At 35.2% G+C, this 16,393-nt stretch overlaps 1 protein-coding gene and 2 pseudogenes across 2 annotated transcripts; 1 reads left to right on the top strand and 2 right to left on the bottom strand.

Annotated features, from left to right (window-relative positions):
• Positions 1-877: 877 nt before the first annotated feature.
• LOC114530040 lies at positions 878-4,566 on the bottom strand (annotated as a pseudogene).
• Positions 4,567-4,600: 34 nt separating this feature from the next.
• On the bottom strand, positions 4,601-5,874 carry LOC114530039 (annotated as a pseudogene).
• Positions 5,875-9,231: 3,357 nt separating this feature from the next.
• Positions 9,232-16,226, top strand: LOC114530083 (tyramine/octopamine receptor-like). 2 transcript variants are annotated; one of them, XM_028551670.1, is made up of 4 exons: positions 9,232-9,285; positions 13,919-14,114; positions 14,297-14,458; positions 15,066-16,226. In XM_028551670.1, the coding sequence occupies exon 4, from the start codon at positions 15,082-15,084 to the stop codon at positions 16,162-16,164; it is 1,083 nt and encodes a 360-aa protein (XP_028407471.1). In that variant the 5' UTR covers positions 9,232-9,285; positions 13,919-14,114; positions 14,297-14,458; positions 15,066-15,081; the 3' UTR covers positions 16,165-16,226. The 2 variants fall into 2 exon arrangements, with proteins under 2 accessions (XP_028407471.1, XP_028407470.1); XM_028551669.1 differs by lacking the exon at positions 9,232-9,285 and adding an exon at positions 12,964-13,043.
• The last annotated feature ends 167 nt before the right edge of the window (positions 16,227-16,393 follow it).

Below are 16,393 nucleotides of genomic sequence, written 5' to 3'. Positions count from 1 at the left end.
GGCATGTAGGATCCGCTTTTGTTATTGTACGTTTGCATGTTCCCATGCTGTCTTCATGATATTTTGTAGATTCAAAACAATAAATTTTTTTCATGTACTTCTAGAAATAACTTAAGGTTTACATAATGGAGTTGTCAAAAAATATCACTGCTTCAAGTAATCATACAAATCGAGCAGAGATGTTAGAAGTTAATGAGTGGTTGGAATTTAAAGCTTTTCAGAAGCGACTCCATTTGAACATGAGAAATTTGGCAATTTTTTTCACCATCCTCATAATACTGGGAAATACTTTGGTGTTGATCGTCACATGGAAGGAAAGACGTCTTCATCAACCAAATAAATATTTTATTGCCTTTCTTGCTCTCGCTGATCTGCTCATTGGTTTATTTGTGGGGCCATTCTTCGCTTATCAATCAGACCTGGAATACACGAGCAGTGGCCGAGATAATATGTCGATTCATCTGTGTCGTTTTATGGTGTGGATGGACACCTTTGCGTTAGCGACATCTATTTACTCGCTGACAACTATTAGCTTTGATCGATATCTCAAAATCAGCAAACCTCTTCTGTACAAATTACGAATGACCACTTCCAGATCAATAAAGATAATTTCCGTCATTTTTCTCATTTCAACGGTTTTTGCGACTTACTCTGCAACTCCTCGTTCAGGAAGCTTTGGAATTTTGGGCACCGGGGTTGGCCCTTGCAGTTGGGACGCTGAATTCAATAAATCCGCAATATTTTACGTTTTTCTAACAATAAGTACGTTTTTTCTACCCGTTCTAGTCATCGTTATTATGTACGGTCTAATTTTTCATATCGCTCATAAACGAAACAAAATCCTCGTCAATGGTGAACTGGGTGAAACAATAAACAATCAGAACCAACGAAGTGCATTACGACGAGATCTGAAAGTGATCAGAATGCTGCTGGTTGTCGTTGGAGTTTTCTTTCTTTGCTGGGGTCCTTTGTTTACTCTGACATTGATATATTATCTCAATATTATTGATTTGGGTAACATTTCAATAAGCGTTTTTTACAGGATGTTTGTATTTATTTATATAACAAAAATACTTCCATTATTCAACAGTCTCTGCAACTCAATAATCTATGTCTGTCTTGACCAAACCTACCAAGAAGCCTTCAAACGTATCTTCCGTCGAATGACATGTCGACCAGACGCACGAAGACAACAGCCACCATTAGAGTTACGACCCCTGAGAGCCGTATGAGGAAACTTACATAAAGTAAACATAGATTTGTATACATATAAAAAATTTAAAATTTTTAAGAAAAAGAAGCCTGGTATTGTAAAGAACTAAGGGTTAATCATGATTATGATTCTGATGTAAATTTATACCATGGTCGCGATGAAATTCGAGAGAGAACTTTATTAACTTTGTCATTTTTCCATTTGCGTGCTGGGGCCAGTTGTACAAAAGACTAGTTTTTATAAGTTTTAATTATAGTTAGGGAAATAATTGGCTAAACAGAGTCATGTACATGCATGTATTTCTGAGTTAACTAGAATTTAGCTAATCCAAGGGTCTTAATATCGAGTGGAATTATACACACTTCAAATTCGAGCCAGGAACAGTTGATGGAAAAATGAGTCAACTATACAGGGTGTTTAAAAAAAAACGCAACCACTTAAATATGCAAGAATATTAATATTGTTCCCGTTTACACCATAGTTCAGCTAAAATGCTTTTAGCATTTTAAATGAAGGATTAAAAGCCATTTTCAATTCCCAGAGGTGCTTATCTATTGCGCTTTAGAGCTGTATTAATGTTCTTGCATATTTAAGTGGTTGCGTTTTTTTTGAAACACCCTGTATATGTCCTCCGGCCCTTTAAACTGCTAGAATCTACCTGCATCGAGTGAAGTGCCAAAAATGATAACTCATTTACCCCCACCTGTTCTAAATGTAGATTATATATGCGCTTATTATTTAAGAACTGCTGTAATAATATATAAAATAAAAAATCTTAGAAAATCAACAACAATGCTATTTTCTTTTTGGCTATCAGGTTTTTCTTTGTTAAGCTTTCGGTCTATTTATCTCGACCGTTAGCTAGTTAACAAAAGCTTTGATCGATAGCAGCAATTTAAAATTAGGTATGTCTCAGTCAATCAAAGTAAACATAAACTTTCGATTTATATGAAGACTACAATAACCATCTTGTTATGAAATGAACATTGTGATGATGCCACTCGGAGTCGCCAACCGGTTATGCCCTATATCTATATGTTAGTTTTGAATTCTAAATGATTCCAAGAGCCTGTGTCTGTAAGCAAATTAAAAATATTCCGTGTATTTCCAACCCTCTCCGTTTCGTTCTAAAGAGGATATCAGCTCGGGATTCTTTCTATAGATTTATATATAGCAGATAATTATAGTATTCGCACGTTGTGTCATGTATTTCTCGACTAAAATATCGAAAATAGCTGAATATCTTGGTGGGGGTCTACCTGAAATAGGAGATTTCGAAATGTTCCGGTTGGCAAGCATTATTGCTCGCCATCTATTACTTCTAACTGCATAAAACTATATATCACCAGAAAGCTTTTGAAACAAGGATTTTAAATATAATAATTTTATTCCCATACCTTAATTATTTACATCTATAATATGCTTTCAAAGATAATCATGCTTCTCGAAAATAAGCTTATGCTTGAGAAAAGATAGCTCTTCATGGATGTAACTGAATTTTACTCCAATAAGCTTTTTATGGATTACACTGTAAGTAGATTCAAATGAGCGATAGGTTTTTTGATATTGCAAAACGTTTTTATACAACATCGGCCCAAAGTATTGGCTAAATAAATCATTGAAATTTTAAAAGTTTTTTGTCTCTCAAATGGTAGGAATACACCCTATACCAAATTCTATCTCTCATTTCACTTATCTAGTTGAGCTCTGCCATCACTGAAAATTTCAGCAAAATTGGTTAGATTGTTGTTGAGATATCTTTTCTCAAATGCGGAAAAGGAAAAGTTTCGGGAAATTGGCTTTAAAGTTTTGGTATTTAAAAACAGTGGGTAAACATATAAATATACAATACATTTGTACCTTGTTGTAGTTCAAGTTTCTAGTACTTGTCTCTGAATAAAAAATAGCGATCTTAAATCCTCCTGCCTCATAGGTCACTCCTTCTGCCTCTCGTAAAGCTTCCTCCCTCTGCACTCTCATTTGCTGTATCCCCTCGCGACGCCGTTTAATTTTTTCTGATACTTGCAGGTCTGACTTTGCCACTCTCTTTCTGTCTTTAGTACTGCAAGCCTTTTCTGTATGTTTGCCAGCTGGTGTAAAAAGTCTTTCCATAACTTTTTGTCTACTAGCAGCACCACCATGGTAGTGGCAAACCGCTGATGCAACCGCAAACTGTACTATTTTTTTCCCAATGAAATTTATGTTTTGGACCACGAATCCAAACTAAAGAGTTAAGGTGGCTCGCTACAGTTTTACGAATATTGAAAACTAATGATTTAGATTGAAATTTTTGGCAGGAAATTTCTTGCTAAACGAAATGAAATTTCCAGATATATTAACCAACATTCTAACAGTCGAAAATTGTCCATAAGCATGACGTCATTATCGTTGTTATGGTAACAATGGCGATTCAATATGGCCGTCATTTTGCCTATTCACGCATTTTACTCGAAAACAAGTTCGGTTACCGCAATTTTTTATTCTATAAAAAGTTTTCTTACAAAAAAATGGGAAATTTGAGCAAGTTTAAAAAAATTCTATAGAGCCAAAAAATTTCTATAACGAAAAATCACGTTTTTTAATTTTTGATAATTTTGGCTCTATAGAATTTTTTTTAACTTGTTCAAATTTTCTATTTTTTGGTAAGAAAACTTTTTATGAAATAAAAAATTGGGGTAACCGAGCTTGTTTTCAAGTAAAATGTCGGCCATGTTGAATCGCCATTGTTACCATAACAACGATAATGACGTCATGTTATGGGCAAATTCTGACTGTTAGAATGTTGGTTAATATATCTGGGAAATTTCTTTTCCTTAGCAAGAAATCTCGTGCTAAAATTTTAAATCAAAACCACAAGTTTTCAATATTTTAAAAAATTGTAGGGAGCCACCTTAATGCATTCATTTCTGTTTTGGGTTGCACCTCTTACACACCTACTAAGAAAATTTGTTTCAATCTGTGTCATGAACACTGGCCGCAAAACTTCAAGGAAAATTGGTGGCAACAAATTCTCATGTTTAAATGTCTTTGTTCCTGTGGTCTCATCCTGCTGCCATTTACACCAAGAATCTGCTCCTGGTGGGCAGTAGCGGTGTTGAGCTGCTAAACTTTTTGCTTTAACATTGTGGCTGAGTGTTGCAATAATGTTTTTTTTTCATTGTATGAACAGCCACCTGAACTTCAGAGTTAGTGGAATTTAGTTTTTTCAAAACATTTTGCCGGATAGCAAGGCCATAGTATCTTTGAAGCTGCTTTATTTTCGCCTCAGTCAATCTACCTTATCCTCCAATTGTTTTCCCAGTCTCTAACTTTCCCTTGGTAGTGCTCTTCAATTTTAATAAGTGTTTCTCCATTATTTTTTGGACATGACCAACACAGTCAACCTTTTCAACCTTCGTAAGTATCCTCTACAGCACTAAAGGCTTTGCTATCACCATCAGATACCATAAATTTATACCTCTTGTTGTGCTTTTCAATAGATCTATTCCATAGAACTTTTATTTGGCAGCTTCAAAGTTAATATCACATTCTCCATAGACAATATGGTTCACTTTCTAAGTCTCAAATTCTTCTAAGTCATCTTTGCATTTACTCTTCTTCTTCGAACACTTTTGACAAAACTTGGAGAGAATATGGTAATCCAATACCTCTCCAGTATCAACAGACATGACAAAGAAAACCCCAAAAAGTGAAGTGAATCCTCTTTTTGCCCATGTCCCATCAAAACTAACGGTGACATCAACAATGCTATTACCTTCCTGGTTTATCTCTTCATCTGAATCAGGCTTGTTATCATTCTCTGCATTGAGAAGATCTTTTAGCTTTTCCCCAGCTTTTATTATTTCTGCCTGAGCTTCAGTTTCTTGTGCTTCCAAGATTATATCAACTTGCTGGTAGTAGGCCTGTTTTTACATACATGGCATGTTCATGATACTACAAAATGATGACAATGACTCGTAGCCACCACCAGTTTCAAGGGAATGGTACACCGCTCGTCTGTTCACATCAAATGAGCGGCCTTTGTCGACAGTCAATGCTGATGTTTTCAATTTGGTTGAATCATCGCAGGAAGAACATTCAATCTTGAAATCTGACATCAGACCAGCCCGTGCATTAATATTTTCTGTGAGAGTCAGTTGACCTAAAATGGAGCGCCAGTATACACAATCAATAATTTCCAAGATTATATTACTAAACACTGACACTGTAACATTAGTTAAATCCCAAATAAAAAATATTTCAATATCAAAATGGGAGAAAAATAATACAATTCCATTGCAATGTAGAAAAGGTATGATTTAAAGAACATAGAAATTGTGACATTTATGAACCTCTCACAGTGTAGATAGCAAAACATTTATATCAACAATTCTGTAACTCTTTCCTATCAACTCGTCGTTTTCACCATCATCACCACTAAATAAGTCGGAATAATCAGTAGAAAAACCTCGATCACTGAGCTTATGTCTACATGCTCCAACGGGGGTAGATAGTTGCTCTGAACTGTCTTCAGTACTGGTGCTAGTTGATGGAATTTCGTTGCTGTTGTCAACTCTTTCACGAACGGTTTCATCCTTGTTTTTTGACCACGCTGGCGACCCAGAGAAAGCCTTACCCTTTCTTTTCTTTCTATAAGTACTTCTCAGTTTCTTTCCAACCATATTTTAAAAAAACTGATGAAACAATGGATGATTTTTGCAATTTTTGTCAACAGAGAACATTCGAGTTTGAGCACACTGAATTTCAGCAATGAATATGCGCAACAAACGCATGGTCTAAACCAGCAACCGCTGTTAAATGCCTTTAAAAGCGAGCCTGCATTGTATTTTTGTATTTTGGGAGGGTAAGGACAAAATTGAGAGTGGTAAAACAGAGTAAAACTATGGATGGTTACTCCCGTTGCCATGACAACAGAATTTAAAAAATTAGTGCTATTGTTTAAAACGCTTTCTGCCGGATTTATTGTAAAGATATCGCACAAGAAATAATCTAACAACATTATTTAGATGTTTGAGAAGCCATTTCCACCAAAATCCCAAAATCGAGTTTTTGAAGCAGTTTCAGGTAGACCCCCACCTTAACATAGCGAAAAGTTCAAATAAATCAATGATATGACAGTGTTATTGGGTATGCTATGCATTTACTACAATGTATAAATTTACAAAATATGTGAAAAAATTCATTAATATATATGTATTTTTTCACTGTGTAAATGAAGCAATCTGATTGGCTAAAAATCTGTTAGAAATAAAGTTTGGGTTTTTTACCCCTTTTTTCGCCTGTCAATACGTTGTTTTTTTAATCGTTTGTCGTGATTTAATTGCTATGGTAACAATATTTGCCATTTCATCGGCTGTTTCCTGACTAGGATATTCTTATATAAGGAATTGTTTACATATTAAAATTCTAAAATGGCTTGCCAAATTTATGGTTTTTATAGCTGATTCATTAAATTTGCTGTATTTTTTGTGTTTGATAAAGTCAATTTCGAGACCTCGGGCACAGTTTTTTTGCATCAGGACCGAAGCCGGCGGTAAATAAAGCCGCGTTTACAGTACGTACTTTGACCTGGGCTGGACCAGGCCTAGGCCTAGATGTGAACGTTGTTTATCTGGCCTAGACCAGGCCTGGACCTTACTTGGGGCAATGACTGTATAAGACCCGATTTTGGTATATGTGAACAGGCTTTACCTATAGGCCTATAGTCTTGACAAATTTTGAACTTAATAGTGTGATTTGTATAGGATACATAGTTATAGCATTACCACTTTTCGGCGTGTTTTTGGTCTCTTTCCAACTATTTTGTCAAAATACTTTGCCCATCCGATATCAATACTTTGGCTATCCGATATTCCAACAAGGAAGACAATGTGAACATGGCACATATTACCTAGACTTGTCCTAGACCTGGTCCAGGCTTAACATATAGGTATATAGCGCAAGATCTAGACACTCTGTATTCAGTGATATCTGAAAACTTTTCGTGGGCTGCAAAAATACCTGATATCAGAAGGATCACTTCCGATGAAATGGAACCCTGACTTAGAAGGGTTTTAGTTGTCCATTGGTTTACTTTCTCTTATTGAAAGGCGATCCATTATGAGATAAAATAGATAAATTCTGGGAAAAAATTTGAAAAAAAATTGTTTTCGTTTTGAGACATGTCGCAGTGCTCGAAAGCTTTCGTCCATTTGGATAATGCTTTTCTATGATTTCTAAAGAACGAAGCTACGCTATAGGTTGAAACAGAAATGTATTGTAAAGTTCAGCCAATGATAATCATTCTTGCGAGGAGCTGTGACCCTACCCTTCGTTTTACCTATACAATGCGTACCACATGCAATACTAACATTTTTAGCAAATGTAATCACCGAGTTTTAGGCGAATTTTAATCACTGTAGTCACCGAGTCTGAGGCGACTAAGTGTTTTAGCATAATTATATGACTTCCGTCTTTTTGTGCAGTCAAAGAGTATGGATCGATGTACTTCCGCCTGTATTCTAAAAGCTCACTCGCACTCAAACTCATTGAGTAGGAGATCTTAAACTTCTCATAACGTTTCCATGACGGTATTTCCAGACGAATAGGCGCTTAATTTTCAGTGTTTTATCCTAAATCTTTTCATTTATTCAGAAAGAACTTTCAGAACCAGCATAACTAAATATTTATGTCACACTCTATTAAAGCTAGTTTCCACTCAGGAAAATTCTTCTTTGGATCGGACAGGACAGGAAAGTTTCCTTTGTATAAACGCCGCCTGAGAACTCACCGACAAAGCAAATTTTCCTGAGTGGAAACTAGCCTTTAGTGTGAGTGCAAGTGAGCTTTTTGAATACAGGTGTTCATCTCCATGTAAAAACACCGAAAATTATTTTTTTTAAAGATCTGTTTGCTCTCGCTTTTTTAATTTAGACTAAAATTTTAAAGTTTGCTAAATTTTGCCGCCGATGTTTATGTAATGAAGTGTTCTGAAAGAAAGCCCTCCAAATTCTTCATAAGTATGTGCACAAAAGAACCGACAATTGGAAAGGGTTGTGATGAAGTAAAATTTCCATATAACTATATATCTAGTTAGCTTAGAATGATTTCCGATTTTATAAAAAAAATTTCATAACTATGATTTAAATATTTAATAATGCTAGATTTTTAAATCAATAATTCGCAAAAACACCACGAGCAATTTGTTACATGCAGAGCATTCGGTGCGTTGCTGCATTGACTACAAGAGAGCAGACTATAAAACATCCATCAGAGGTGAATTGGATCCAACAAAACAATCCGCAAGCCCACTGTGAGTGCTTGCATCTAATTAAAATCAACACGGATATTTTTATCTATGTGTGGAGTGAAAATGATCGGTTTTTAATTAAGCAAAATATTTCGATTCGTCGAAATTCACCGCTTGATTTTTCCGGTCAGTTGTGAGCGGTCAAGAGAGTCCGCCACGGAAGACTACAAAATTACTTCTTCGAGTGAAGAAGAATTTTTAAATTGCAACTATGAGGTTTGACACTTCTCACGTAATCCAATAGCCATAATAATTTAACTTACTTGGTTTTCCAAGCCTTTAGAAAGTGTTGTAGTAAAATAATAAAATAATTCACATGCAGCCTCTGATTGGATAAACGTCTTGCGTGAATTCGTCACGTCCAACGAGTACATGGCGTCATAGTCTAGGATACGACTTTTTTCATGCACGCGATACGTCATAACGTCACGTCGATGACGAGACACAAGACATCAACGTTTCAAGAAGCGGAAATGCGAAACAAGACAAAACCATATAGAAATTTTAATCGGCTTCGATAGATAAAGACAAACGTGGGCTCAAAATATAATTCTTAACATCATGTTCAACCTATTATAATGTTAATGTACATCCCAGTTACCGCGTCAGGGGTCTGATTGGTCGCCCAATATAGGCAAAACCCAATGACGCCGTTTGTTCGTTAAAAGACACGAACCCTCTTGAGAACGGTCATTTGAAATTCTAAGTTTGTAAGAGAGAAGAACCACGGAGTTAACCAAATTAACACCGAGAATTGCGAGAAAATACCGAAAAGTGAATAAAGGTAAAATCATTTATAGCCTCCTTGAAAATAAAATCAACGCCTAAAAATGATCAGGTTGTTGAGTTCCATGAGCAAGGTTTTGTTTCCCATCGCGAACACTACTGTCTCGTGTTATTTAGATTCAACAGTATTTATTCAATATTTTTGACAGCTGCATGTTAACAACTTTGGCAGGAAAACTTGTCTAATGCTGATAAACTGCAGGCTAAAAGTTTTTGCCGGTATGCTTTTTCGTTCATGTGTTCTGTTGTCTCTGTTCCCCTCCCACTTTATAGCTCATCATGAATTTCCAGGACGTATTTCTAGGAGAACAACTTTTCACCCAATTTTCTATGTCTCTTGTTATACATTCACAGACATACGGCGCGCGAAACCGGCAAAATTCTAAAATTAAAATATTTGTTCCTATACTCGAAACTACGCCACACATTCAGTTGCTATAAACTACGAATATGCTTTCTAAACTTTCTTGTACGTATAACTCATTCAAAACAAGAATTGTGCAACGAATTGCTGAAGCTCCCTAAGAGATAATAACAATCTTCATCAATGATTCATCCGTATTTTCTGACGCGATTAGAACTATCACTGTTCCCTCCTCGACTGTGCGATCGCGATTACCTCGCCAGAAGACAAGATTCCTCAATTGTTTGCAGATTTCTAATGCCAAAAGAAAAAAGAGATGCTATAAGTTTTGAACGCTACGGAAATTTGCATTAATTGCTGTCCACTTTCATACAAATCGCGAATGTATACTTTTTGCTGTAGCACATGCAAACACTTCCATTATAATTATAACAGTCTGTGCAATCCAATAAACTATGTCTGTTTTGACCAAGCCTACAGAGAGGCTTTCAAGCATTTTTTCGGTCGAATATGTGTCGACCAAACGTACGAAGACAACAGCCACCAATATATAATTATAAAGTTACCAATCCCTTGCTCTAGAGTCTGATGACAAAACTTACGTGAAATAAACATAGATTAGTGTATATCTAAAATTACAAAATATTCAGCCTATTCTTCTTAGCCTACTCTATGGCCCTATTATCGAAAAACTCTTAGTTATCGAATACTTAGTTATCGAATACATAAACAAATTTTGGACCGCGGATTTTTTCATTGTAAATTTTCGGTTGGTTTTCCTCCACGGTTATATGCGAGTATTCTGAAAAATTTCATGCTGGACTATTTTTACAAAGAGTATGGACATGATTCAACTGCATGTAAAAAACCCCAACAAACTGAATGAAAAATTGTTATATGATCTGTTTGGTCGCGTTTTTTTAATTTCGGTTTACTTAAAGTCGGCTGAATTTATTGACAATGTTTATATACTCGAGTGGTCTGAGAGGAAACCCTCCAAAGCCAATATATCTACGTGCGCCAAAAACACCAACTGCAGCTGGCTTGGAGCAATATGCTTTAATAGCCTACTGCAGGATTAATGTATTTTTGAATATCAGAAGGTTGCAAGGTTCGTTAAATTTTGGCGAAGAAAGAGATTTTCATTGGGATCTGGTGTATGAGAATTGAATTGCATTAAAACTAATCATGTCCCAGTCCGTTAGAGTTAACATAAACGTCTGACTTTGATAAAGTAACTTTACAATAACCATGCATCTAAATCTAGGCTTCTAGCTTTGAATGCTGGATGATTCCACCAACCTTCGCGTGTACGGAAATTAAAAATATTCCGTATTTCCAACACTCTCAATTTCGTTCTAAAGAAAACATCTGCTCGGAATTCATCCCATGAATATAGAACTAAGTATTCTAGACTTCATTTAGCATTTGGCATGTTTTAACTTTCATGCATGTATTTCTCCTCTTGTTTGTAAAATAGCTGAAACTGAATATCTTCATTTAATTAATTAGCGTTTAAAGTTTAAAGCGATTAAGTTTAAATAAATGCATGATAAATGAGAGTGTTATTGTGTATTCTATGTATTTACTACAATGTATAAATTTACAAAATAATCTATAAAAAATTCAATAGTGTCAATAAAAGTCCAGCTAAATATAGTCCCAAGACATGCATTCTGTATTCAGTGGTGTCAAAAAATGTTCAATACTCGTGGCTTTCAGGCTACACCTGACACCCATGCAGGATATACATTATACATCACTTCCGATGAAATGGAACACTGGCTTTTAACACTTTGGGCGGTCCATTACTCTATACTTTTCTTTATAATCGACTGGTGTTCTATTGTGACATAAGACAGATATAAATTCCGGAAAATATTGAAAATTATTTTGTTTTCGTTTTAAATACTGAGTTTATTTTATGAATATAAATTGCAAAAAGAGTAAAGAGTATGGATCGATATACCTCATGCATGTGCATGTAAAATACACCGAAAATTTTTTTATGATCCTGCTTGCTGGCGCTTTTTTATTATAGGCTAAAATTGTTGAATTTTTCTAAATTTTGGCATGGATGTTTATGTACTTATAAGTGATCGGAAAGAAAACCCTCGAAAGCAATCATAACAATACATACGGGAAAGCATTAAGATCTTTGGAAACGAGCAGCTGGCGATTTATCTTGGAGTAATGTGTCTTTAGTAAATTTCTGATCCTAAGTTGATTCATACTGAATTGTAATGCATCTCTTAAAAGCGGCAGGTTGCATGGTTTGTCAAATTTTGTCGAAGAAAGAGATATATTCATTGGGGTCAATGTACCTTAATTGATAACTAAGCATGTCCCAGTCAATTGTATAGTTAACATAAATTTCTGGTTAAGATAACTAGTGATAAAGTAAATTTAAATGACCATAATCTAGTTTAGCTTTTAATTCTGGATAATTGACTAACCCAATTCTAGAAAATTTATGTCAGCGCTGTTAATTTCGGTCTGAAGCGAACATCTGTTTGTAATTAAAAGCAGTCAATCAATTGCTCATCTTCAAAATGCCTAGTGAATTTCTTCCTATGGAGAAATAAATATAGGCTACGTATATACTAGCTTTTCGAATCTACAATTTGTAGAAAACACCAGGTGTAGTTATTTGTTCGATGCAGTCGTGCACTTAAGGTACACACATACACTGGACGCGATTAGCCAACGGGAAAATTAGGTTTTGAAAAATTCGTTAAAATCGCATCGCGCTGGGGGATCGGGTCCGGCCTTAAAAGAAATATATGAACTCACGCTGGGTCACCAATTACCCTCCTTTTTATTTTATTTGTCGAAACTGGTTAAAAAGGAGAGGACATTAAAATAACTCGATCGACTAAGATATTGATTAGTCACCCAATAATAGCACTATGATCTTATGAAAATATTTACCAAGGTATAAAATTATTAAGTTAAATTAAACAATATTCTTGTACGTTTGCATGGTGACAATCGATAAGTAATTATCGATTATTTTTATAATCATTTGGTAAGTGAAACTGTTGAATTAATGGCGCGAGCTAACAAATGACGACTAACGTGATATTTAAGTGACGTGTGAATGTGTATTCAGGTAATTGCATTGCATGATGAAGGCCTGGGTTAATGGACCAAAAGCTTTGCAGTAATATATACTTACGTGGTGTACCTACAAGCTTAATTACTTAAATTAAATAAAGTCAAACTTTTTTAATTAAAAGACACGTATACTGTTTTGAAATTAATCATTTTGAAAGTTTGCAGAAGTCCAGAAGGAAGAGTCTGAATTTCAAGCCGAAACTATATATATTTATAAGAGTTTGTCGAACTGAAGTCCACAGAGAGAAAGGACCAACGTATATATACGTTCAAAGGTGAATAAAAGCAAATTTGTTGCATACGTATAGAGTAAACACGATCGATTTTTCTGCACCCTCTTTTGGTACAGTCGTTGCTAACGAAAAATATTCTTGCGTATTACAATATATAGAAAACAATCATTGCATACTTGGTCGATTTTATAAACCTTGTTTGCTGTGCCTTCTTTCATTTTAGCCACTAAAATGGGCAAAAAAGTTCGTAAATTCCGCATTAATTTATAAAGTCCTATAAATGAATTTTCGATGCATGGCTGTCATGTCATGCATGTATAATATATATACGAGTAGCCCTTCAATTTGGCGTCAAAGGTGAAAGATTTGCAAATGGTTTGTGCTAAAGAAAATTTTCTCATGTAATTATAACAACTGCGCGAAAACACTTAGCCTGCCAATGTAATTAAAAATATTCAAGATACATTTTAAAAATATTTGTCAGGTAGAAACAAACTTAGAACACTCGCATTATTTAGTACACATCACTTATGATTTAAAAAAAATAATTAATTATGGTAAGCGGAGATGGACATCCATTCCTCGGTCGTCTTGTCTAATGATGTAAATCATAGATCCCATACAACTTTTGTTGCATGATGAAACTAATGTTTCTTTGACCGTTATCACGTAGGGACCGCTCGACCAATCAGAAGTCAGAATTTTGAATAATAATTTTGTAATCAGTATACGTAAAAAATAATAAACTTTCAGCGAATATTCAACACGTAGTAAAAAGTAAAGTAGTGAACGTTGAAATGACTTTAGTTATATAATTAAATCATTTTCGTTTTTATTAAGTGTCCCGTAGTCTTTTAAACTAAGGCATATGAAATAGATAAATATTTAAAATCTAAACGAATTTATAATATTTTCAGTATGTCAAAGAACCTTTAAAACCTTATCAAGCTGACATCAGCTGCCATAACCGGTCACGCAATAATACAAGCGATATTCATATAAAGACGCTGTGATCTTGAGAACAGTCACTTGAGCTTCTGAATTTGTGAGAAGCAAAACTGAGGGCAATTGGTTGAACTGAAGTCAGAAGTTAGAGCATAATCATTTCTAAAGGTAAATTTGATTTATTCTCTGTTTTACTCGAGTTGTAGACACTATAGTAGCCAATGGACCGTTACCAATTAGCAGCGGTGTAGAATCCTATAGTAGCATGACACCGCGGAATTTAACGGTAAGAACTGTAATTCTTAATAACCAGATTTTTAACTTATTCAATATAGTTTTCTCTTTGATAGCGACACAGAAATGCTCAATTGTGACCAGTAGTTAGATTGTTTGGTTGAAACTTTATAAACACCAATTTCTGCGGTGTTTAGTAGCACAGGACACAGCCAATATCGATATCTACGGACTGAATCCTACGTCCAATATACTTTGTTTGTTTTTCTAAAAACCAGGTAAAGTGAATTTTAGTATAGGCCTATACAACGAATGAAAAGTTTTATTGTTTTGTTTGTCACCGTTGGCGTTTCTTAGTCTGGCTGCACAATAAATTCGGAATCCAGAAAATATAATTTGCAAACAAGCTTTCGTATTTGACTAATTTTGGGGTGAATGTATCAGCTTACCAATATAGCCTAAAGGTACAACACGAGCTTCAACGTTTTATTTGCTACACGATACTTTGCCAACTGTTTCTGCAAAAGCCTATTATATATCAAAACCTTATCTTAGCTGATTGATAATTGGTCACGCACGCATATAAGCGCAAAACAACAATATCCAATAGCCCTATAAGACCCGTAACATCTTGAGAACAGTTCAAATGAACTTCTAAATTTGTAAGAAGCAGAACCGGGTGGTGAAAATAGTGTAAAAGTTAGTCGAAAAGAAGTCAGCACTACACAACAAACAAACAAGAAACTGATGTCCTGGAAAACTGCATTTATATTAAGCTACCTTATGTCAACGAGGAACGTAAACGACGCTCGCTTGCCGTAGTCCATCGATCAGGTTTTAAAAACGTTAATACCATGAGCAAAATATTTCATTTATTTCCTTCAGGTTTAAAATTTCAACTATGATGGAGTGGAGTGACAATATCACTGTGAGTTATCTGACAAATCCCACTGAGAGGTGGACAGGTAGTGATAAGCTGAATTCCATAGATTTTCTAAAACGACTACGTTTAAGTCGAATGATTTCATTAATTTTAATCGCCATCTTCACTGTTCTGGGAAATGCTTTGGTGTTGATTGTGACATGGAAAGAAAAACGTCTTCATCAACCAAATAAGTATTTTATCGCTTTACTGTCTGTCGCAGATCTTCTAGTTGGTTTATTTCTGGCTCCATTCTTCGCTTATCAATTTGACCTAGGATACACGAGCAGTGACCGAGATAATATGTCGATTCATCTGTGTCGTTTTATGGTGTGGATGGACGTCTTTGCTTTAACAACATCTATTTACTCGCTGACATTTATTAGTTTTGACCGATATCTCAAAATCAGCAAACCACTTCTGTACAAATCACGGATGACCACTTCCAGATCAATAAAGATCATTTTCGCCATTGTTCTCATTTCAACGGTTTTTGCGACTTACTCTGCGACTCCTTACTCAGGAAGCACCGGAATATTGGCCACCGGGTCTGGCCTTTGCACTTGGACACTAGGCTTCATGATCAAGTCCCCAATATTCTACCTTTTTTTAACAATAAGTACGTTTTTTTCACCCGCTGTAATAATCATTATTATGTACGCACGCATTTTCCATGTCGTTCATAAGCGAAACAAGATGCTCATGAATGGGAAACTGGGTGAAACAATCGACAATCAGAACCAACGAACTGCATTACTACGAGATATGAAAGTGATCAGAATGCTGCTGGTTGTCGTTGGAGTTTTCTTACTTTGCTGGGGTCCTTTGTTTACTTGGATATTGATTTATTTTTACCATAAAAATCAACGTATTATCTTTTCTCGAATAAAGTATGGGACTCACGTATTTCTTAATATAGCAGAGACACTTCCACTATTCAACAGTCTGTGCAATCCCATAATCTATGTCTGTCTTGACCAAACGTACAGGGAAGCTTTTAAGAAACTTTTTCGTCGAATGATGCGTCGACCAGACGCACGAAGACAGCCACCAATAGCCTGATAAGGAAACTTACATGAAGTAGACATCGACTAGTATAATTATATCTAAAATTTAGAATAATTCAGAGAAGAATAACTGCTTTGAATGATTTAAATAAAATTATTCAGAGAAGAATTTGCTTGACAAAGCGCTTATTATTCAAAAACTGCAGTGCATGGTCACGCATAAAAATTGTTGAAAATAAACAACAATACTGGGAAATTTTTATTTAAAAACCTTTCATTTCGGT

The sequence above is a fragment of the Dendronephthya gigantea genome, unplaced genomic scaffold (assembly GCF_004324835.1).
Source record: "Dendronephthya gigantea isolate DGI-Jeju-01 unplaced genomic scaffold, DenGig_1.0 000059F, whole genome shotgun sequence".
Classification (NCBI taxonomy): Eukaryota; Metazoa; Cnidaria; class Anthozoa; order Malacalcyonacea; family Nephtheidae; genus Dendronephthya; species Dendronephthya gigantea.
Note: the sequence above shows the minus strand (reverse complement) of the source record. Positions and strands in the feature narration are given on the sequence as shown.